This window comes from Anomaloglossus baeobatrachus, chromosome 5, assembly GCF_048569485.1.
Source record: "Anomaloglossus baeobatrachus isolate aAnoBae1 chromosome 5, aAnoBae1.hap1, whole genome shotgun sequence".
Lineage (NCBI taxonomy): Eukaryota > Metazoa > Chordata > Amphibia > Anura > Aromobatidae > Anomaloglossus > Anomaloglossus baeobatrachus.
Window position 1 is genome coordinate 594,802,455 of NC_134357.1, and position 22,472 is coordinate 594,824,926.

Below are 22,472 nucleotides of genomic sequence, written 5' to 3' on the forward strand. Positions count from 1 at the left end.
TTGTCCTGTCTGCAGGTTAATCACCCCCTGCAGTGCTTCTGTCCCTAGGTCTGGGGGAAGGGGGCCTGGAATCCATCAAATCTACCTGGGTTATTATTTAGTCTATCTGAGGACAAGAGACAAGCAGGAAGATTTATCCTCTGTGGGTGAAGCTGGGGCTACAGTCCGCACCCCAGAGAGACTTAGGCGGGCTTTGCACGTTGCGACATCGCAAGCCGATGCTGCGATGTCGCACACGATAGTCCCCGCCCCCGTCGCAGGTACGATATCGTGTGATAGCTGGCGTAGCGAAACTTATCGCTACGCCAGCTTCACACGCACTCACCTGCCCTGCGACCGTCGCTGTGGCCGGCGACCCGCCTCCTTCCTAAGGGGGTGGGTCGTGCGGCGTCATAGCGATGTCACACGGCAGGCGGCCAATAGCGGCGGAGGGGCGGAGATGAGCAGGATGTAAACATCCTGCCCACCTCCTTCCTTCCGCATATCCTACGGAAGCCGCGGTGACGCCGGTAGGAGATGTTCCTCGCTCCTGCGACATCACACACAGCGATGTGTGCTGCCGCAGGAGCGAGGAACAACATCGGACCGTCGCGTCAGCGTAATTATGGATTACGCCGACGCTGCACCGATGATACGATTACGACGATTTTGCGCTCGTTAATCATATCATCGAGCCTTTACACACTATGATGTCGCATGCGATGTCGGATGTGCGTCACTTTCAATTTGACCCCACCGACATCGCACCTGCGATGTCATAGTGTGCAAAGCCCGCTTTAGACATTTATCCCATTCCTGGACTACTTTACCCTCTGTGTGGTGGATTATTTTATGGATCTTTTGATTTCCTTGGAATAAAGGTTCTTTGGATTGTTCACTCCTCTCTCGCTCTGTTGATTGTATGATACCGTAGAAGGACCCCATGACACCCCTCCAATCACTTTAGTTCACTCAACCTGAGGTTATTCCATATAGAAGTATATATTGAGCATTCGTTTACACCCAGTAACTTTTTACTTTTTAAGTACACCATACATTGGGTATTAGTGTCAGAGTGGGAAGGCCACTTGCTTTGGTCTTAGAGATATAGGCTTAAAGATGATCTAGGAGAAATCCCTTCCCCAACAAAGTTGATATCAGGAAGCAACATTTTTCTGTTGGCTGAGGCCCCGCCCCTTCTGGTCACATGGGTATGAGCTCATCACAGCTCCTGCAAGCTAAAGTAAATCAATTGTATAATACTTATGCTAATTCTAACAGAGGGAGGGGATAACTATGAATTCCCCCCCAGATATTATCTGCTCCTCAGCAGCTGTCACTCAAAAAGCTGCCAATTTTATAAACTTTACTTTCTTGGATTTCAAAAACTAAACATCCGAGCTGACCACTACAGGTATGTATAGAATCAGCCTGATAGTGCCAATGGCTGTAGACTTTGAAGGCATAAAACCTGACTGATCGGAATGTATTAGCGATGACATAACTGTTGTCATGGGGTCCTTCACAATCAACAGAGTGTGAGATGGATGAACATTTATTCCAAGCAAATCAGAAGGTCCATCAAATAATCCACCACACAGAGGGTAAAATAGTCCAGTAATGGGATAAATGTCCCAGGAGGTTAGTCACAATCCTCCAGCAGTCATTTTCCGGGGAAATCGGGGTTTCTCACAGTCTCTCTGGGGTGTTAGTTTCTACCTCAGAGGTTCAATCTTACTCCTTGTCTCTTGTCTTTCTCAGCCAGAATGAATAATCCCCCAGGTAAGCAGAGAGTTTGGGTGGATCCCAGGCCCCCTTCCCCCAGACTTGGGGACAAAAGCCCGGCAGGGGGTGATTAATTTGCAAACAGGACAATGTACACACAAGGAATGCACAGAATGGACAGAGCACCACACCTAAAATACGAACCTACACAAAATTATACATAAACCACAATATCACACCATCACAACTGTATTTCACTGATTTGCAAGAACCTTGGAGAGGATCTTAATGTCAGTTGTTAATAGGGATTTGGGCATGTAGGAGTCAAGTTGTTCCTTGTCTTTACCCTCTTTTGGTATCACCACTATAGTGGCCTCATACAGTAATGCAGTAGGGTCCCAAAATCATCATTAATAATACCGAGATAGTATTCCGACAGCTCCTCCTCAAACATTTTATACATTTCTATCCGAAGACCATCCGCCCCTGGTGCCTTCTCATTAGGCATCTTACTAATTGCCGAGTGAATTTCTTCCACCGTTATTGGTGTGGCGCCCTTGCCTAGCCAGGTCGTCACAGATAACAAACAAACATCCCACCCCCACTAGACAGGGACACCAGCCAAACACAAAACCCTTGTTGCCTCCCTCCAGTGTCTGATGTCCACACCAGGTGGGGCGGGGCTAAGTGGTTGGCTCCACCCACCGAGGAGTTCACAGGCCTGGAGGCGGGAAAAGTGACAGTTTAGTTGTGGAGAGTGAAGAGTGAGGAGTAAACACTTGGGTGTCTGGGTAGTGGCCCAGCCACCAACAGCAAGGTTGGCAGACGGTGGTGGCCGTCTGCAGGAGTGATGGATCGACGCAGAACCGTAGGACCGGGGACGGGCGACGGCCCACCGGTACCGATCGGGGAGCGAAGTGAAGCCAGCACACACAGGCAGGGCCATCATTGTTGGAGCCGCCAACAATAGTCAGATCCGAATGTGACTGGAACCCCAGGGGTTTCACAACAGCAAAAGTCCCGATTGAAGGCAACCGCCCACACCGTGAGGGTATACAGCTACCGCCTAAGGCTAGAGACCCAAGGGCCAGCGCCTGCGGGCAAACGGGCTCCTCCGGTACCCATACACCGGGGAGCGGACTACCGTTGGGAATCCATAGTAGTCAGAAAGAAGAACATCAAGGTGCAGGGAAAGACAGCCGCCATCACCTGTCCGGGGAGAGACACTGCAGCCGGCTGCGGGACCCGTCCATCCAGCCGTTTGGTTTACCGAGGACTTTGTACCTTTCTTGCTGAGTGAGTACATCCATGCCATCCGGCACTGCGCCGCGCTGTCCCTGCGACCCTGCACCTCACCGACCCTGCCTCCCCGTCACCACATCACCGGGCCCCGGGACCACCGACCTCTACTCACGGAGGGGGAAAACAACATCCCAGCTACCATCGCTCCCGGGATCCCCGTCACCAGCAGCGGTGGTGCTTATCTTCACCACGACCCGTGGGTGGCGTCACGGACTAAATCTCCCAAACCAACCACCCCTTTCACTCACGGGCGAGGAGCGCCGCTCGAGTCCCCGGATCCGGCCCACCGCTCGAGCCACCGAGCAGCCATCGCAGCAGCGCCGGACCCGAGGGTTAGCGAGCGCGCGGCGGCGGCGTCCTCCCCGCCCGCGACATTGGCCTATCTAGAAATTCCACCTCATCCGTCCCCAGATTCTGAAGCTTTATCCCAGCCAAGTGTGCCGCAAGATCCTCCTGAGAATACTGTGCCTTAGAGGACTAGAGGTCTGCATAAAACCCAGGTAAGATCAGTAATATGTCCTGCGATTCTGAATGTCAGGCTGATTCTTGGTCATATCAGGAAGAGTTTTCACTATGACAGAGAAATTATTAATCAAATTTCGATAGTAATTAGCAAAACCTAAGAATCTCTGCAAAGCCTTGAGATTAGTAGGTTGTACCCAATGATGGACGACCTGTACCTTAACGAGATCCATCTGAAGCCCCTCTGTAGAAGCCAAATGACCCAAAAAATGAATCTGCTGAACCTTCTCTAGCTTGGCAAATAAATAATAGTCATGAAGAACCAGTTGAACATGGGAATACCAGTAAATCAAAATGTCATTCAAGTAAATCAACACAAATCTACCCACTAAAGATCAAAAGATGTAGGATGATCTGAAAAACAGCTGGAGCATTGGTCAAACCGAACAACATCACCAAATCTTCGAAGAGATACTCTCTGCAGGCCCCAATTCACAGGGTTCTACTGAACTCAATAGGACAATAGTGAAAAGTCACTGAAACCCCCTGAAATGTCCTCGTATCCCTGAGATGTCTGTGTAATCGCACAGCCAGAGGCCTGGCTTCCTCCAGGGACAATGGGGAGGGCTATAAAGCATCATATCTCTAATCTGGCTAGAAAGTCCCTGGCAGAATTGACTGCGGAGAGCTGGGTCATTCCAGGAGGTCTCCACTGCCCAGCGTCTGACCTGAGAGCAGTAGTCCTCCACTTTACGATTCTCCTGAACCAACCTGTGGATCATTGATTCAGCAACAGCAACTTTATTGGGATGGTCATAAATTAGACCCAGACCAGAAAAATGCATCAACTGAGGAAAAGTGGAGACCCTCAGGCAGAGAAAATGCCTGGGCCTGAGGATCTCCACAGAGGAACGACAGGATAATAACTTGTTGACTCTCCTCTGGATAAGGTGAAAATCCAACTTACATGAGCCACATGCTGTTGATGCCACTTGATATCTACCACCTGCAAGGAAAAGAAGCAAAATTGGGCGGCCATGACGTCCCCAGTGTCCATGATGGCTTCTCAGCACACAAAATGTGGTGGGCTGGTGATAATGTTATGATTGCTGGAATATAGGTCTAACACTAAAAACCTGCATCTGACTTAGCCGGTTCCTGTACAGACGAAGGTGTCTTGTAGCCCATGCGTGAGCTGGAATAGCCCTGACCACAACCCTAATAGGAGACTACACGGACCTGGCTACCTGAAAGGCTGTCGAGCATCTGCGCAAGCTGAAATAGCCCTGGCCACAAACTTAAAAGGAGATTACTCAGATCTGGCTGCTTGAAAGGCTGCTGAGCACCTGCCCGAGCTGGAATAGCCCTGACCACAAACCTAAGAGGAGACGTCTCAGACCTGGCGGCCTGAAAGGCCGTTGAGCCTTTGTGCAACCTGGAATAACTCTAACCACAGACCCAAGAGGAGACTACCTGGACCTGGCTGCCTGAAAGCTCGTCGAGCGTCTGCATGAGCTAGAATAGCTCTGACCACAAACGTAAGAGGAGACTACAAGAACCTGGCTGCCTGATAGGCCGTTGAACCTCTGCTTGAACTGGAATAGCCCTGACCACAGACCTAAGAGGAGACTACTCGGACCTGGCTGCCTGAAAGGCCGTTGAGCTTCTGCACGAGCATGAATAGCCCTGACCACAGACCTAAGAGGAGACTACTCGGACCTGGCTACCTGAAAGGCCGACAAGCATCTGCGCGAGCTGGAATAGACCTGACCACAGACCTAAGAGGAGACTACTCAGACCTGGCTGCCTGAAAGGACGTCGAGCCTCTGTACTAGCTAGAATAGCCCTGACCACAGACCTACTAAGAGGAGACTACTCGGACCTGGCTACCTTAAAGGCCGTCGAGCATTTCTCGTACCTCCATCAGAAAAAATATCCTTAGGTGGTCTCTCACTGACTGTCATAACAAATGGCATTATGACTGGAAACGCCAAGCAAGATCAACTTCAGAATATCACCAGTAAGGGAAAGGAATAAATAGCCGCACTGAAAAGGTGATTGGACAAATAAAATGGAAACACCTGCCAGACCAAAAAGACTATTAGAAATTATGGGGCACTTAGTGCACAATTTCAAGTATTTAATGTTTGCACATTATAGCATTTCAGAGTGCAGCTGTCTTTTTTGGGTTATAATCTGCATGCAGCCACGGGACAGCCCGCACTCATTAGAAATGACATGGACACCTACCCTGAGCTGACTGTCCCTCGATGATACTCACTAAAAGAGAAAAGGAAACAGTAGTTAGGAAATCATTATATGATTATAATTCCCTGCAGCTAGGAAACTGTCACTCTCAGTCTGCGAGCATGCTGAGAGTTGTAGTTCCGCCAGGATACAGAGTACTCAGATCTGTGTACCTGTCACACTTGTCCAGATGATCAGGAGCAGCAGAATCCTCATCGTCCGTCTGCTGGATCTCATCGGCTCTGATACCCGGGAGGGGAAGTGTGGCTCACAGGGAAAGTCCACATTTCTTCACTCCTCGGGGCTGTGGTCACAGCGAGATTTCATGCTTCACCTAAGTAGGTAACGGGCGGCCATTAATTATACCAACCACCGTGGCGCAATACATAGATGTTTCATGACGGATGTACTTTTTGTAATGAACGTCACCGTTGATGTAGTAAACCTCAGAACCGGATACTGCTCCGCGCTTGGTCAAGGGTCTGAGGATCAAGTTACTACATGACAAGGGTCCATAGATGATGTTTTACCCCAGGTTAAGAGTTTATTTGGGGGATGGCCTATCACTCAAGTTTTACAGGGAGTCGGGTTTAGGTCAGGGGTCTAGAAGCTCTAGAGCTCAGGTTCAGGTTGGTTTGGGGTCCCATGATATAAATGTCTGGGGGCTTCAGATGGAATTATAATTAATGTATTCCCACGATTACACAACAGCTGTATGGTCAGGAAATGTGACTTCCTTCATGTGTAATCCATAGCCATAAATGCTGATGTCTTTTATTATGCTCCACACCAGCACAACACATGCGATCGTGTGAGTGAGCATGGACCCACGGGGCAGACTAGCGAGGGTTAATATCTGTTGGTCTGCTTGTTAGTCTCCTTTGACCACATGCTGTGAGAGAGCCAGTCACATTTGCTGGCTGGACAATTTCATTAATTCCACCAGTTGTGACGGGCTCCTTCTCCGATATCACACAATCAACAGAGCGAGAACTGGGTGAACAATCCAGAGATCCTTTATTCCAAGCAAATCAAAAGGTCCCTAAATAATCCACCACACGGAGGGTAAAATCGTCCAGTAATGGGATAAATGTCCCGGGGATCAGTCACAATCCTCCAGCAGTCCTTTTCCAGAAAAATCGGGGTTTCTCAATGGCTCTCTGCAGTGCTGCCTGTAGCTGCAGCTTCTCCCCCAGAGGATGAATCTTCCTTGTCTCTTGCAGTTCTCATACAGACTGACTGAATACTCCCCCAGGTAAGCAGAGAGTTTAGTTGGATTCCAGGCCCCCTCCCCCAGACCTATAGATACCACTGTAGGGGGTGAGTCCCAGTATTTGGAGAGCTGGGTAGTAAACAATGGATAGTCAAGAAATGGGGGTTTAACAAAAAAGAAAGCAAATGGTAACTGAGCTAACTTAATTTGCAGACAAGATAAGAAATACACAGAATGAATGGAGCAAGGCTCCTAATATATGAACATACCCAAAATTATACACAACCCCCCATATTCCACCATCACACCACCTATAGCTTCTCTATACTGGTCTGGTGAGGTGTTGTGATCCAGATATACTGATGGTTGTAGTACTTCATTGCTGTGAGGTGTTGTGGAATTAACTCTTGCTGTCCTTTTGTTGCTGCCTTACTTCTCTTGCTTTTCTCCTTAGTCTTTTACTGTTTGCTCCTTTGAGTTGGCAGCGTGTCTGAGTTTTGATTTTTCCTGTATGTCTTTATCTGTGTTGCTGTGAGTGAAATACACTCCTTCTGTGCCATTGGAACTCCATATTAATAAGATTTGTTTCATGAGCGCTCGGGAAATCATTGCAGCACCCATGCTACTGAAAGTTTCTGCTTTATAACATCATATCACCAGTTTATATAGTACCTCAAGCAAAGAAATAACTACTCTGAACAATGCACCAATAAGAGCCGCAGGAGTGTATATAGAAATATGACACTTCCCGCCCATCAGAGCTCGCTGAGCCCTATGACATCATTCAGTGATAAGACTAGATGATTTATTTAAGAACAAAATAGGTTCTATTCTCTCACATTGTCATCTCACTCGTGCAACTTCCTTCCCTGGTGGGTAACTGATTAGTTCTAGTTAGGAGAATAGTAAGGCATGGGACTCCAGCATCTCCACCATCAGGGGTAATGCAGAGGTTTAGGGACAGCTTAGGGTTCCCTAGTATGAGGGAAACTATAGAAAATGCCTGGCTCTCGTTATCATACTGTCACATGGTGAAAAACAGGAACACAGACAGGATTGGACCAGGAACACGGACAGGACTGGAACGGGAGCACGGACAGGAGTGGAATAGGAACACGGACAGGACTGGAACGGGAACACAGACAGGATTGGACCAGGAACACGGACAGGATTGGAACGGGAGCACGGACAGGAGTGGAATAGGAACACGGACAGGACTGGAACGGGAACACAGACAGGATTGGACCAGGAACACGGACAGGATTGGAACGGGAGCACGGACAGGAGTGGACCAGGAACACAGCCAGGACTGAACCAAGAACACGGAGAGGACTGGACCCGGAATACAGACGGGAATGGAACAGGAACACAGGCAGGACTGGACCGGGAACACAGAAAGGACTGTACTGGGAACACTGACAGGACAGGACCGGGAACACTGACAGGACTGGAAAAGGAACATAGACAGGACTGGACTGGGAACACTGACAGGACTGGACTGGGAACACTGACAGGACTGGACTGGGAACACTGACAGGACTGGACTGGGAACACTGACAGGACTGGACCGGGAACACAGAAAGGACTGGACTGGGAACTCTGACAGGACTGGACCGGGAACACTGACAGGACTGGACTGGGAACACTGACAGGACTGGACCGGGAACACAGAAAGGACTGGACTGGGAACTCTGACAGGACTGGACCGGGAACACTGACAGGACTGGACTGGGAACACTGACAGGACTGGACCGGGAACACTGACAGGACTGGACCGGGAACACAGAAAGGACTGGACCGGGAACACTGACAGGACTGGACCGGGAACACTGACAGGACTGGACCGGGAACACTGACAGGACTGGACCGGGAACACTGACAGAACTGGACCGGGAACATTGACAGGACTGGACCGGGAACACTGACAGGACTGGACCGGGAACACTGACAGGACTGGACCGGGAACACGGACAGAACTGGACCGGGAACACTGACAGGACTGGACCGGGAACACTGACAGGACTGGACCGGGAACACTGACAGGACTGGACCGGGAACACTGACAGGACTGGACCGGGAACACTGACAGAACTGGACCGGGAACACTGACAGGACTGGACCGGGAACACTGACAGAACTGGACCGGGAACACTGACAGGACTGGACCGGGAACACTGACAGGACTGGACCGGGAACACTGACAGGACTGGACCGGGAACACTGACAGGACTGGACCGGGAACACTGACAGGACTGGACCAAGAACACGGGCAGGGGACCACACAGCATGAGCACACCTGCAAGGACAAGCGGGCGGCCAAGGAGGTGTCCTTGCGAGGTGGGGGAGAAAAGAAAGCAAAGGCATCGGCACAGGCGAGCACCAGAACGTTGGCGTAATTAGGGATAGGGACACTGGCGTTACTTCTTTCACCGTGGAAACCATCAATAATCAAAGGGTATTATGGGCTACATGACAAGCCGGGGGGGCGGGGCGGACATCTTGGAGGGCACAATAGATAAATGGAGGAGGATATTTCCAGATCTTCACAAGGCGGCACAACCAGGGGATATACAGGACGTCTCCTCGCCTCAGCACTGAGCCGGAGGTCTCCGCGTCCTCGCTGCGTGGTCAGGGCCATATTAGGAGGGTGTCAATATCCCTTAAAAGCAAAAACCCCGACCTGAGGGCATATTATAGGGGCCCGCAGAGCTGACACTCTAAATAAGAAGTAGACGACTAAAAGTATTATCAGCCATTTCCTCATCTTAGCTGGGTGACGGCGAGTGATGAGGGCCCCATCACCGGCTCAAAGGCCGAAGCGCACCATCTCCACACAGCCCATAGCAACCAATCACAGGCCTGCATACACTGCCCTACTGGAGCTGGGAGATTAAAGCTGGTCTGTGATTGGAGAATTGAGAACTGGACTGTGATTGGTAGAATGAAAGATGACCTGTGATTGGAGGAAGTAAAAATAGCCTATGGAAAAATGAAAGTTGGGTTGTGGTTGGTGGATAGAAGGCCAGACAGTGATTGGTTGCTATGGGCCACGTTTCCAGGCAGATTTTCTTGGCGGTGGCTTTTTGTTGTTTTTTTCTTCATTTTTTTATTTTCTCGTGACTTTTATGACCCATCACTCACATTTTTGGGGTGACTTTCATTCAGAAATAAGGCTCCACAAAATGGCGTCAATAAGCCTGAGCCATGAAAGAGCCGAGGCCTCACAGAAAGAAGGCTCCACAAAATGGCATCAATAAGAGTGAGCTGTGAAAAAGTCGAGGCCTCACAGAAAGAAGGCTCCACAAAATGGCATCAATAAGACTGAGCTCGCCCTGAAAATGCCGAGACCTGACAGAAAGGAGGCTCCACAAAATGGCGTCAATGAGCCTGAGCTCGCCACGAAAAAGCTGAGGCCTCACGGAAAGAAAGCTCCACAAAATGGCGTCAATAAGACTGAGCTCGTTGTGAAAAAGCCGAGGCCTCACAGAAAGGAGGCTCCACAAAATGGCGTCAATAAGACTGAGCTCGCTGTGAAAATGCCGAGGCCTCACAGAAAGGAAGCTCCACAAAGTGGCGTCAATAAGACTGAGCTCGCTGTGAAGAAGCCGAGGCATCACAGAAAGGAAGCTGCACAAAATGGCGTCAATAAGAGTGAGCTCACCAAGAAAAAAACGAGCGCTCACAGAAAGGAGGCTCCACAAAATGGAGTCAATAAGACTGAGCTCGCTGTGAAAAAGCGGAGGCCTCACAGAAAGGTGGCTCCACAAAATGGCGTCAATAAGACTGAGCTCGCTGTGAAAAAGCCGAGGCCTCACAGAAAGGAGGCTCCACAAAATGGTGTCAATAAGACTATGCTCGCTGTGAAAATGCCGAGGCCTCACAGAAAGGAGGCTCCACAAAATGGCGTCAATAAGACTGAGCTCGCTGTGAAAAAGCCGAGGCCTCACAGAAAGGAGGCTCCACAAAATGGTGTCAATAAGACTATGCTCGCTGTGAAAATGCCGAGGCCTCACAGAAAGGAAGCTCCACAAAATGGCGTCAATAAGACTATGCTCACCGAGAAAAAGCCGAGGCCTCACAGAAAGAAAGCCCAAACGAGCATTTTTTTTTTTTTTTTAAATGTTAGAATTTTTTACGCCACTAACATTTTTAAAATAAAACTAAAAACCTGGCAGTAACGGGCAACCCCAGTAGTCTCCGAGGAACTACAAGTCCCACCATGCCCTGAGCACAGCAGGAATGATGGGGAGGGTTCGCACTGCCCTCCCGTGGCTGGACACCAGAGCTGACACTCAGGACCAGGTCCGCGTTGGTTTGCACTAGAGGCGCCGTCCTGCCAGTCCTGCTCCGCTGTAAGTTTATAGTAGGAGGGGGGGTGATTATTTTTTCGGCGCTTCCTGCGGGATCTCGGTCTTCCCCTCTCACGTCTATTGTTTGCTTTTTTTACTCCTTCTGGTGAATAAGTGCACATCCGTTCAAGAACCTTCCCTGCGAGAAGCGAAGACTCCGAGGAGGAAATCCAAGACCCCGGGGAGTACATCATACAGATGTAACGGGGAGGGGGGACAGCGCCGGCAGGATCAAGGGGGTCTTATAACCCCAATACTGTAACCTTACACATAAGGGTCTCATCTCAGCCTCGTCTACCCTTACTGCGAAGACTCCTTCCAATAGTGATAGCAAATCTCCAGCTGAGTTCTTGTATAGCCTCTGTTGTACAGCACATTAATGCATATGCTTTACCGCAGCCTCCTGGCATTGAGTGCACAATGTGCAGTCTATGCTCCCGGGCGGCCATTTTGCTGAGGACATTATACAGAAAAGATTTGTAGAATCTGAATAACATTAACCCTTGGTAGTCTGTTATTGGGTGTTTTCCGCTCGGTGATCTTGGAAGACGTCTTTAGACCTTGATTTGCGCATTTTTGGATAAGTGGTCACCGCCGATAACAATGGAGTGTTTGCGGGGTTCACCCCACCCTGAGCGCCTGCGTCATGGCGGATGGTGGTGACTTCGTGTACCGCAGCATCCAGGGGACAAAACAACATGTTTGTGGAATATTCAGGAAGGAGAAGACAATCGTCCAACGTCTTTCTGGACTTCACTTTCCCCGAACATCGGAGCCAAACACGTCGAGATCAAGGAAACATGATTTATTAAGGGGACACCGCACCCACAAGAGACGCCCGGGGGCTCAGCCTAGAGCCAACGATGTCACCACTCCCTGTATGCCCCCAGTGATAGGGATGGGTAAGGATCCTGCGATCAGACGCCATGTTGGGCACACACAGATCCTAGTGTTATCCCCCGCCATCATCACCTCTGTCACTGTCAGCAGCACCCGCCATCGTCACCTCTGTCACTGTCAGCAGCACCCGCCATCGTCACCTCTGTCACTGTCAGCAGCACCCGCCATCGTCACCTCTGTCACTGTCAGCAGCACCCGCCATCAACACCTCTGTCAGTGTGAGCAGCAGGACCTGCCATCATCACCTCTGTCACTGTCAGCAGCACCCGCCATCGTCACCTCTGTCACTGTCAGCAGCACCCGCCATCATCACCTCTGTCACTGTCAGCAGCAGCAGGGCCTGCCATCATCACCTCTGTCACTGTCAGCAGCAGCAGGACCTGCCATCATCACCTCTGTCACTGTCAGCAGCACCCGCCATCATCACCTCTGTCACTGTCAGCAGCACCCGCCATCGTCACCTCTGTCACTGTCAGCAACACCCGCCATCATCACCTCTGTCACTGTCAGCAGCAGCAGGACCTGCCATCATCACCTCTGTCACTGTCAGCAGCAGCAGGACCCGCCATCATCACCTCTGTCACTGTCAGCAGCAGGACCCGCCATCATCACCTCTGTCACTGTCAGCAGCACCCGCCATCGTCACCTCTGTCACTGTCAGCAGCAGCAGGACCCGCCATCATCACCTCTGTCACTGTCAGCAGCAGCAGGGCCTGCCATCATCACCTCTGTCACTGTCAGCAGCACCCGCCATCATCACCTCTGTCACTGTCAGCAGCAGGACCTGCCATCATCACCTCTGTCACTGTCAGCAGCACCCGCCATCATCACCTCTGTCACTGTCAGCAGCAGCAGGACCTGCCATCATCACCTCTGTCACTGTCAGCAGCAGCAGGACCCGCCATCATCACCTCTGTCACTGTCAGCAGCACCCGCCATCATCACCTCTGTCACTGTCAGCAGCAGGACCCGCCATCATCACCTCTGTCACTGTCAGCAGCAGGGCCTGCCATCATCACCTCTGTCACTGTCAGCAGCAGGACCTGCCATCATCACCTCTGTCACTGTCAGCAGCACCCGCCATCATCACCTCTGTCACTGTCAGCAGCAGCAGGACCTGCCATCATCACCTCTGTCACTGTCAGCAGCAGCAGGGCCTGCCATCATCACCTCTGTCACTGTCAGCAGCAGCAGGGCCTGCCATCATCACCTCTGTCACTGTCAGCAGCAGCAGCAGGACCCGCCTTCATCACCTCTGTCACTGTCAGCAGCAGCAGGGCCTGCCATCATCACCTCTGTCACTGTCAGCAGCAGCAGGGCCCGCCATCATCACCTCTGTCACTGTCAGCAGCAGCAGGACCTGCCATCATCACCTCTGTCACTGTCAGCAGCAGCAGGACCCGCCATCATCACCTCTGTCACTGTCAGCAGCAGGACCTGCCATCATCACCTCTGTCACTGTCAGCAGCACCCGCCATCATCACCTCTGTCACTGTCAGCAGCAGCAGGACCCGCCATCATCACCTCTGTCACTGTCAGCAGCAGCAGGGCCTGCCATCATCACCTCTGTCACTGTCAGCAGCAGGACCCGCCATCATCACCTCTGTCACTGTCAGCAGCAGGACCCGCCATCATCACCTCTGTCACTGTCAGCAGCAGCAGGGCCCGCCATCATCACCTCTGTCACTGTCAGCAGCAGGACCCGCCATCATCACCTCTGTCACTGTCAGCAGCAGGACCCGCCATCATCACCTCTGTCACTGTCAGCAGCAGGACCTGCCATCATCACCTCTGTCACTGTCAGCAGCAGCAGGGGCCGCCATCATCACCTCTGTCACTGTCAGCAGCAGCAGGACCCGCCATCATCACCTCTGTCACTGTCAGCAGCAGCAGGACCCGCCATCATCACCTCTGTCACTGTCAGCAGCAGGACCCGCCATCATCACCTCTGTCACTGTCAGCAGCAGCAGGGCCTGCCATCATCACCTCTGTCACTGTCAGCAGCAGGACCTGCCATCATCACCTCTGTCACTGTCAGCAGCAGGACCCGCCATCATCACCTCTGTCACTGTCAGCAGCAGCAGGACCTGCCATCATCACCTCTGTCACTGTCAGCAGCAGCAGGGCCTGCCATCATCACCTCTGTCACTGTCAGCAGCACCCGCCATCATCACCTCTGTCACTGTCAGCAGCAGCAGGGCCTGCCATCATCACCTCTGTCACTGTCAGCAGCAGGACCCGCCATCATCACCTCTGTCACTGTCAGCAGCAGGACCCGCCATCATCACCTCTGTCACTGTCAGCAGCAGGACCCGCCATCATCACCTCTGTCACTGTCAGCAGCATGGCCCGCCATCATCACCTCTGTCACTGTCAGCAGCAGCAGGACCTGCCATCATCACCTCTGTCACTGTCAGCAGCAGCAGGGCCTGCCATCATCACCTCTGTCACTGTCAGCAGCAGGACCCGCCATCATCACCTCTGTCACTGTCAGCAGCATGGCCCGCCATCATCACCTCTGTCACTGTCAGCAGCAGGACCCGCCATCATCACCTCTGTCACTGTCAGCAGCAGGACCCGCCATCATCACCTCTGTCACTGTCAGCAGCAGCAGGGCCTGCCATCATCACCTCTGTCACTGTCAGCAGCAGGGGCCGCCATCATCACCTCTGTCACTGTCAGCAGCAGCAGGGCCTGCCATCATCACCTCTGTCACTGTCAGCAGCAGCAGGACCTGCCATCATCACCTCTGTCACTGTCAGCAGCAGCAGGGCCCGCCATCATCACCTCTGTCACTGTCAGCAGCAGGACCCGCCATCATCACCTCTGTCACTGTCAGCAGCAGGACCCGCCATCATCACCTCTGTCACTGTCAGCAGCAGGGCCTGCCATCATCACCTCTGTCACTGTCAGCAGCAGCAGGGCCTGCCATCATCACCTCTGTCACTGTCAGCAGCAGCAGGACCTGCCATCATCACCTCTGTCACTGTCAGCAGCAGCAGGACCTGCCATCATCACCTCTGTCACTGTCAGCAGCAGCAGGACCTGCCATCATCACCTCTGTCACTGTCAGCAGCAGCAGGGCCTGCCATCATCACCTCTGTCACTGTCAGCAGCAGGGCCTGCCATCATCACCTCTGTCACTGTCAGCAGCAGGACCCGCCATCATCACCTCTGTCACTGTCAGCAACAGCAGGACCTGCCATCATCACCTCTGTCACTGTCAGCAGCAGCAGGGCCTGCCATCATCACCTCTGTCACTGTCAGCAGCAGCAGGGCCTGCCATCATCACCTCTGTCACTGTCAGCAGCAGCAGGGCCTGCCATCATCACCTCTGTCACTGTCAGCAGCAGCAGGGCCTGCCATCATCACCTCTGTCACTGTCAGCAGCAGCAGGGCCTGCCATCATCACCTCTGTCACTGTCAGCAGCAGGACCCGCCATCATCACCTCTGTCACTGTCAGCAGCAGCAGGGCCTGCCATCATCACCTCTGTCACTGTCAGCAGCAGCAGGACCCGCCTTCATTACCTCTGTCACTGTCAGTGTGTCGCCCTGGGCAAGCCAGGGGACACAGGTTACAACACCACCACACCCCACACTCCAGGTAGGCACACCTGTTAACCCAAAAATCCTTGTTGCCTTCCTCCAGGAGTCTGTTGATGCACACCAGGGGGTGGGCCAGGCGGTTGGCTCCGCCCACCAAGGAGCTCACAACACTGGAGGCAGGAAGTAACCAGGCAGATAGCTCAGGGAGGAGGAAGTGGAAGGAGTGAAGTGAAGCCCAGGCAGGGCAAGTGTGAGGAGTTAAGAAAGTGAAAGTAGAGAAGTGGAAAAGGAGGAAAAGCAAGTAAAGTGACAGAGGAGAAAGACAGCCTGAAGGGTCCAGCTTTGTGAGGGCCAGAACAGCAAGGTCAGCAACGGCGGTGACTGTCTGGAGGGGGACCGTTTGGAAGTTCCTGGAAGGACCCCGTTGGCTGTGTGCCCGGTGGTCTGGAGCAGTGTTCCGAAGGACAGTCAGCACCAGGGCAGGGGCCTCTCGGACCCCGGCAAGGCTAGGAGTCGCCAGATTTGCCAAATCCGTCAGTGACGGGGACGCAGATCCCCCAACAACCAAGTCCCGATTGAAGGCAACAGCCCAACCCGTATTGGAGAGACACCGCCACGGCACCAGTTTCTCAGGGCCAGCGCCTGCGGGCAAAGTGTAGAGCTCCTCCGGCCCAGATTGCAGCCGGGGAGCGGGTAACCGGAGGGAATCCACCGCTACCATCAGTCAACACAGGTGCAAGGAAGAGGGACATCACCGTCACCTACCGGGAGTGCAGGTGCAGCCGTCTGTGGGACCGTCCTACCAGCCGTTGGTTTACCGTACAAACTGTGTCCGTGTGTCAGGCTGAGTGAGTACCATAGTGCCGCAAGGCACAGCGCTGCCCCCGCGTCCCTGCGCCCTCCAGGCCCTACACTTCACATCTCATCACCGGGCCCCGGGATCACCAACCCCTACCCACGGAGGGGCAACACAACACCTGGCTGCTCCGCATCACCATCCCCGGGACCCCCATACTGAGCAGCGGTGGTGAAATCACCACAACCGTGGGTGGCGTCACGAACTATAACAATCCCCACACCCAACAAACACCCCCTTTCACTCACGGGCGAGGAGTGTCGCTCGAGAAACCCTGGGATCTGGCCCACGGCTCGAGCCACCAGGAGCAGCTGCCGGACCCGAGCAGAAGGGGTGAGCGCGGTGTGCTGACACCCTCCTCCCCGCCCGCGACAACTTGGCGTCACGAACAGGATCTTACCGCTCTGCCGTCAGGTAGAGGTGCGCCTTGTTACCGACGGAGGCATCCGGCAGGAAAATTTCAGAAGCCGCCATCTTTGGCGCGAAAAGTTCCCGCTCGAGCGTCTTCTCGAGCAGTAGAAGCGCGAAGGCTAAAACTCCGCCCCGAGAGAGGAGGGGCCGGAAAGAGCTAAGGGGGACGCTATGGCGGCTGGCGGCATGTAGTCGCCGCTATAAAAGCAGGGACGCCAGGACCTTGCAAGAAGACCGTTCCTGGAAGCAAACAGTGAAGACACCATGTGGATGCCGTCCCGTGACACCGTACCCCCCGCGCCTGGAACCGCGGCGTGGGTGGAGATCCGGACCGCGCAGCTCCATCAACGGCTGCAGGTGAAGATGCAGCTCCTCATGGAGGAGTGGGAGGCCGACATGGCGGACGTTGTAGCCACCGTGCGGAGACGCGAGGAGGAGGCGGAGAAAGGGAGGGTGAGTGACCCACGTCCCGATGCCCTTGCAGGGCCGGTCATCGCGGCTGTGGGGCCCGGTCCAAGCCCTCTCCCCCCGTTGCCTCCCTCGCCACCCGTCTCGGAGGCCGTGACCCCGCCACTAGGCCCGCTACCACCGCAACCGGTAGCGATACCCAGCCCGTCCGCCCCAGCGGACCGACCTGTAGCCGGAGCCCGTAACAAACCGGAGGCATTACCTTGGAAGGCCCCGAAGATTGTGCCAGAGACAGTCCCCGAGCAGTTTCCCGAGCCGGAGCCGACGACCCGCTCCGAGCCGAAGGCCCGGCTGCGGAAAGCCCCTGTGCCCATCCCCCACACCTCGGCTGAGGTGGCGCCGGGTTGTTGCTACAAGGCAGCGCCCAAGGCCATGACACCGCGGGATACGCTACCCACCTTCCTGACAGTGGGTAACGTGCTGGATGTCCCGCGGGGCTCAACCCGTGCGCCGGAGCAGGTAGCAGCGCCATACTGGGACAGGGAGCCGACAAAGCTGGGCCTGGAGATCGCGGAGAGGGAGAGAAGGAAAGCCGAGCTGGTGGCCCGAGCCATTCGGGAAAAGGAAAACCTGCGGCAAGCGACCTTCCGTGTCCGGGGCCCGTTCTACGAGGGGCAGGTGAGGCTGTTTGATGTCCGCCGGGGCTACGGGTTCATATACGAACCGGGCCTGGAGGCCGAGGTGTTTGTGGCCCGGCGGGACGTGAACGCCCATCTGCCCGAGGAGCATCCTGGCCGCAATCTTATACCGGGGGACATGGTGCGTTACACCCGGCACTGCGGAGAGAGGGGGTGGTTTTCCCTGGATGTAAAGCTGAGGGGCAGCCCGGAGAGCAAGGTGAGCTCTGCATCCCCTCCCTCAGATGAAGCAGAAAAAGGACCGGAGTAGGGCCGCGGATGCCCGTTGCACCGTCCCCGTCGGGACCATCACTGAAGTTGCTGTTTGTTTGAAAAGTTTGAAAGTTTGAAATGATAAGAAGAAAATGAAAATTACCGAACAAGTAACCAGATTTGCCTTGTGATTGAACCGGCAGGAGCTGGCACCGTTGTCCCCGTGGGGACCGTTAAAGTTTATTTGCATGGGAACTATCCATGGACAAGCCCGTGAACTAGCAGGGCACCACAAACGTTAAGTGGCTTGTAAATATGTTGGGTACCGTTACCGTTTCCGCAATGCCGCCTCCGGAGAGGCAGGTTGGAGGGAGGGCCCTGAGCAGAGCAGGCTGGGGCCCAGCCACCAAAGGAACAGGTGGCTACCCTCTGGAGGGAAGGACAGATCCCGCTCGGGTAACTTGTGCTGGACTGTGGGTCAAGGGGTGCTGCCTGGGTTTTAGGGGCAGCATCAGGGCCAGGTTGCTTGGGTGGGAGAGAGCGGAAACCGTGACCGTAAACCGTTGCAACGTTAAAGAAAATGTGCCTCCCGTCTTGGGAAGAGTTTTGATTAAAAATGTATTTATGTTTTGCTTAACCCTGTTATCCCCTTTTTACAGAAAAATAAAACCGGTGTAGGACGGCAGCCCGCGGACGGTCTGCATTTTGCTAATGGGGAATGTGTCGCCCTGGGCAAGCCAGGGGATACAGGTTACAACACCACCACACCCCACACTCCAGGTAGGCACACCTGCTAACCCAAAAATCCTTGTTGCCTTCCTCCAGGAGTCTGTTGATGCACACCAGGGGGTGGGCCAGGCGGTTGGCTCCACCCACCAAGGAGCTCACAACACTGGAGGCAGGAAGTAACCAGGCAGATAGCTCAGGGAGGAGGAAGTGGAAGGAGTGAAGTGAAGCCCAGGCAGGGCAAGTGTGAGGAGTTAAGAAAGTGAAAGTAGAGAAGTGGAAAAGGAGGAAAAGCAAGTAAAGTGACAGAAGAGAAAGACAGCCTGAAGGGTCCAGCTTTGTGAGGGCCAGAACAGCAAGGTCAGCAACGGCGGTGACTGTCTGGAGGGGGACCGTTTGGAAGTTCCTGGAAGGACCCCGTTGGCTGTGTGCCCGGTGGTCTGGAGCAGTGTTCCGAAGGACAGTCAGCACCAGGGCAGGGGCCTCTCGGACCCCGGCAAGGCTAGGAGTCGCCAGATTTGCCAAATCCGTCAGTGACGGGGACGCAGATCCCCCAACAACCAAGTCCCGATTGAAGGCAACAGCCCAACCCGTATTGAAGAGACACCGCCACCGCCACGGCACCAGTTTCTCAGGGCCAGCGCCTGCGGGCAAAGTGTAGAGCTCCTCCGGCCCAGATTGCAGCCGGGGAGCGGGTAACCGGAGGGAATCCACCGCTACCATCAGTCAACACAGGTGCAAGGAAGAGGGACATCACCGTCACCTACCGGGAGTGCAGGTGCAGCCGTCTGTGGGACCGTCCTACCAGCCGTTGGTTTACCGTACAAACTGTGTCCGTGTGTCAGGCTGAGTGAGTACCATAGTGCCGCAAGGCACAGCGCTGCCCCCGCGTCCCTGCGCCCTCCAGGCCCTACACTTCACATCTCATCACCGGGCCCCGGGATCACCAACCCCTACCCACGGAGGGGCAACACAACACCTGGCTGCTCCGCATCACCATCCCCGGGACCCCCATACTGCGCAGCGGTGGTGAAATCACCACAACCGTGGGTGGCGTCACAAACTATAACAATCCCCACACCCAACAAACACCCCCTTTCACTCACGGTCGAGGAGTGTCGCTCGAGAAACCCCGGGATCCAGCCCACGGCTCGAGCCACCAGGAGCAGCTGCCGGACCCGAGCAGAAGGGGTGAGCGCGGTGTGCTGACACCCTCCTCCCCGCCCGCGACATCAGCAGCAGCAGGGCCCGCCATCATCACCTCTGTCACTGTCAGCAGCAGCAGGACCTGCCATCATCACCTCTGTCACTGTCAGCAGCACCCGCCATCATCACCTCTGTCACTGTCAGTGTGAAGCCCCGCAGGTGCAGTGTCGGTGCATTACCTTCAGGGACTCCACGCAGCTGGATCCTGTCACCGGTAGGAAATCTTCTATTTGTCGTGACGCCACTCTCAGTATTGCGGTCAGTGGGGACCGCCACTGCAAGTTGAGGGATGCCTGGGGCTGCTGGTGAGTGCAGTTAGTTGGAATAGCCTCCTGAGAGTGAGGCAAGCCCCAGGGCCTGTGTAGGATGTGTAGAACTACAAGGCGCAGAATGACTCCACACAAGCAGGATGTCTTTCAGGGTTTTTACTCACAGTTGATGGCAGGGTGAGTGACCCGGGCATAGCTGGGATGAACCAAGCGGGAACCAGGTGTCCTTCAGGCTGACTTGTGAGGGTGACTACCAACTCGCCTTCCTTAGCCCTTGGTGGTTTGGGGTAACCCCGACTTTTAGTCCCTATGGGGGTCACCCAGGGAAGATGCTGCAGCCTCTCTCCCCTTCGTTTGCCGTTTGCTTGTCGCCTGGACCAGGCCACTCCAGCTGCTTGCCTCCTGTGACCTATGGGCCCTAACTGTGGCTACGTGGCTGCGGCTTTTGTGGTGTTGTGGCGTGAGCTTTGAGAGCCCCACACCGGCAGGTTTAGCAAAAGAAAGCTGGATCTATCTCCGCTTCGGGATCTGCCGCCCGTTTGGGCCTGGTACTCTCTAGCAGTCTCCTTACTTCCCACTCCGTGCTCTCTCTCTAGCTGAAGATGGATTTCGGGTAGCACTCCTAGTTGACCGTTCTCCCCCCGTCAGTAGCCACTGCGCGGGCGCTGTCAGACTGCACAGCCCCAGGGATCTGCTCCTCACTCGAGCTCCCTGAACTCCACACACTGAACCGGCTCACTTCTGGGACCTTCACTCCTGCTCCTGTCTGAGCTCCACTTCCATGCTCCTCACTCCTCCCCACTCTGCTTCAGACTGTTTACTCCTTCTTCTCCTTTCCCTTTGTGCCTGCCTACGCCACCTAGCAACCAGACTCTCTTACCACACCCCTTGATTGGAGATGGAGGCCGTGCTCATGCTTCGCCCCCTCCTGGGATCCCCAGGGGTCCTCTCAAAGGTACATGTGTGAGACCTGATCACTATGCGCCTGTGTACCACACCCCGGTCAGCCTTCTGGATTACCTGTCTTGTACTGTTCCCAGCATGGGTGCAGTACTCAGTGGTGCCTGACCAGGTCAGGGGCGCCACATCAGCAGCAGGACCCGCCATCATCACCTCTGTCACTGTCAGCAGCAGGACTCGCCATCATCACCTCTGTCACTGTCAGCAGCAGGACCTGCCATCATCACCTCTGTCACTGTCAGCAGCAGCAGGGGCCGCCATCATCACCTCTGTCACTGTCAGCAGCAGCAGGACCCGCCATCATCACCTCTGTCACTGTCAGCAGCAGCAGGACCCGCCATCATCACCTCTGTCACTGTCAGCAGCAGCAGGACCCGCCATCATCACCTCTGTCACTGTCAGCAGCAGGACCCGCCATCATCACCTCTGTCACTGTCAGCAGCAGCACCCGCCATCATCACCTCTGTCACTGTCAGCAGCAGCAGGACCTGCCATCAACACCTCTGTCACTGTCAGCAGCAGCAGGGCCTGCCATCATCACCTCTGTCACTGTCAGCAGCAGCAGGACCTGCCATCATCACCTCTGTCACTGTCAGCAGCAGCAGGACCTGCCATCATCACCTCTGTCACTGTCAGCAGCAGGACCTGCCATCATCACCTCTGTCACTGTCAGCAGCAGGACCCGCCATCATCACCTCTGTCACTGTCAGCAGCAGCAGGGCCCGCCATCATCACCTCTGTCACTGTCAGCAGCAGCAGGGCCTGCCATCATCACCTCTGTCACTGTCAGCAGCAGCAGGGCCTGCCATCATCACCTCTGTCACTGTCAGCAGCAGCAGGACCCGCCATCATCACCTCTGTCACTGTCAGCAGCAGCAGGGCCCGCCATCATCACCTCTGTCACTGTCAGCAGCAGGACCCGCCATCATCACCTCTGTCACTGTCAGCAGCAGGACCCACCATCATCACCTCTGTCACTGTCAGCAGCAGGACCCGCCATCATCACCTCTGTCACTGTCAGC

General features: G+C 54.3%; 1 protein-coding gene across 1 annotated transcript in view; it reads right to left on the reverse strand.

Moving 5' to 3' along the window:
- Window positions 1-9,712, reverse strand: part of MILR1 (mast cell immunoglobulin like receptor 1) — a 35,983-nt gene extending 26,271 nt beyond the window's left edge. The window contains exons 1-3 of the mRNA XM_075351496.1: window positions 9,609-9,712; window positions 5,889-6,049; window positions 5,719-5,748 (exon numbers count right to left, since the gene is read on the reverse strand). Of these exons, the coding sequence (XP_075207611.1) occupies window positions 5,719-5,748; window positions 5,889-5,952 (94 nt within the window). The 5' untranslated portion in view covers window positions 5,953-6,049; window positions 9,609-9,712. The remainder of the gene's footprint in view (window positions 1-5,718; window positions 5,749-5,888; window positions 6,050-9,608) is intronic.
- Between the last annotated feature and the right edge of the window lie 12,760 nt (window positions 9,713-22,472).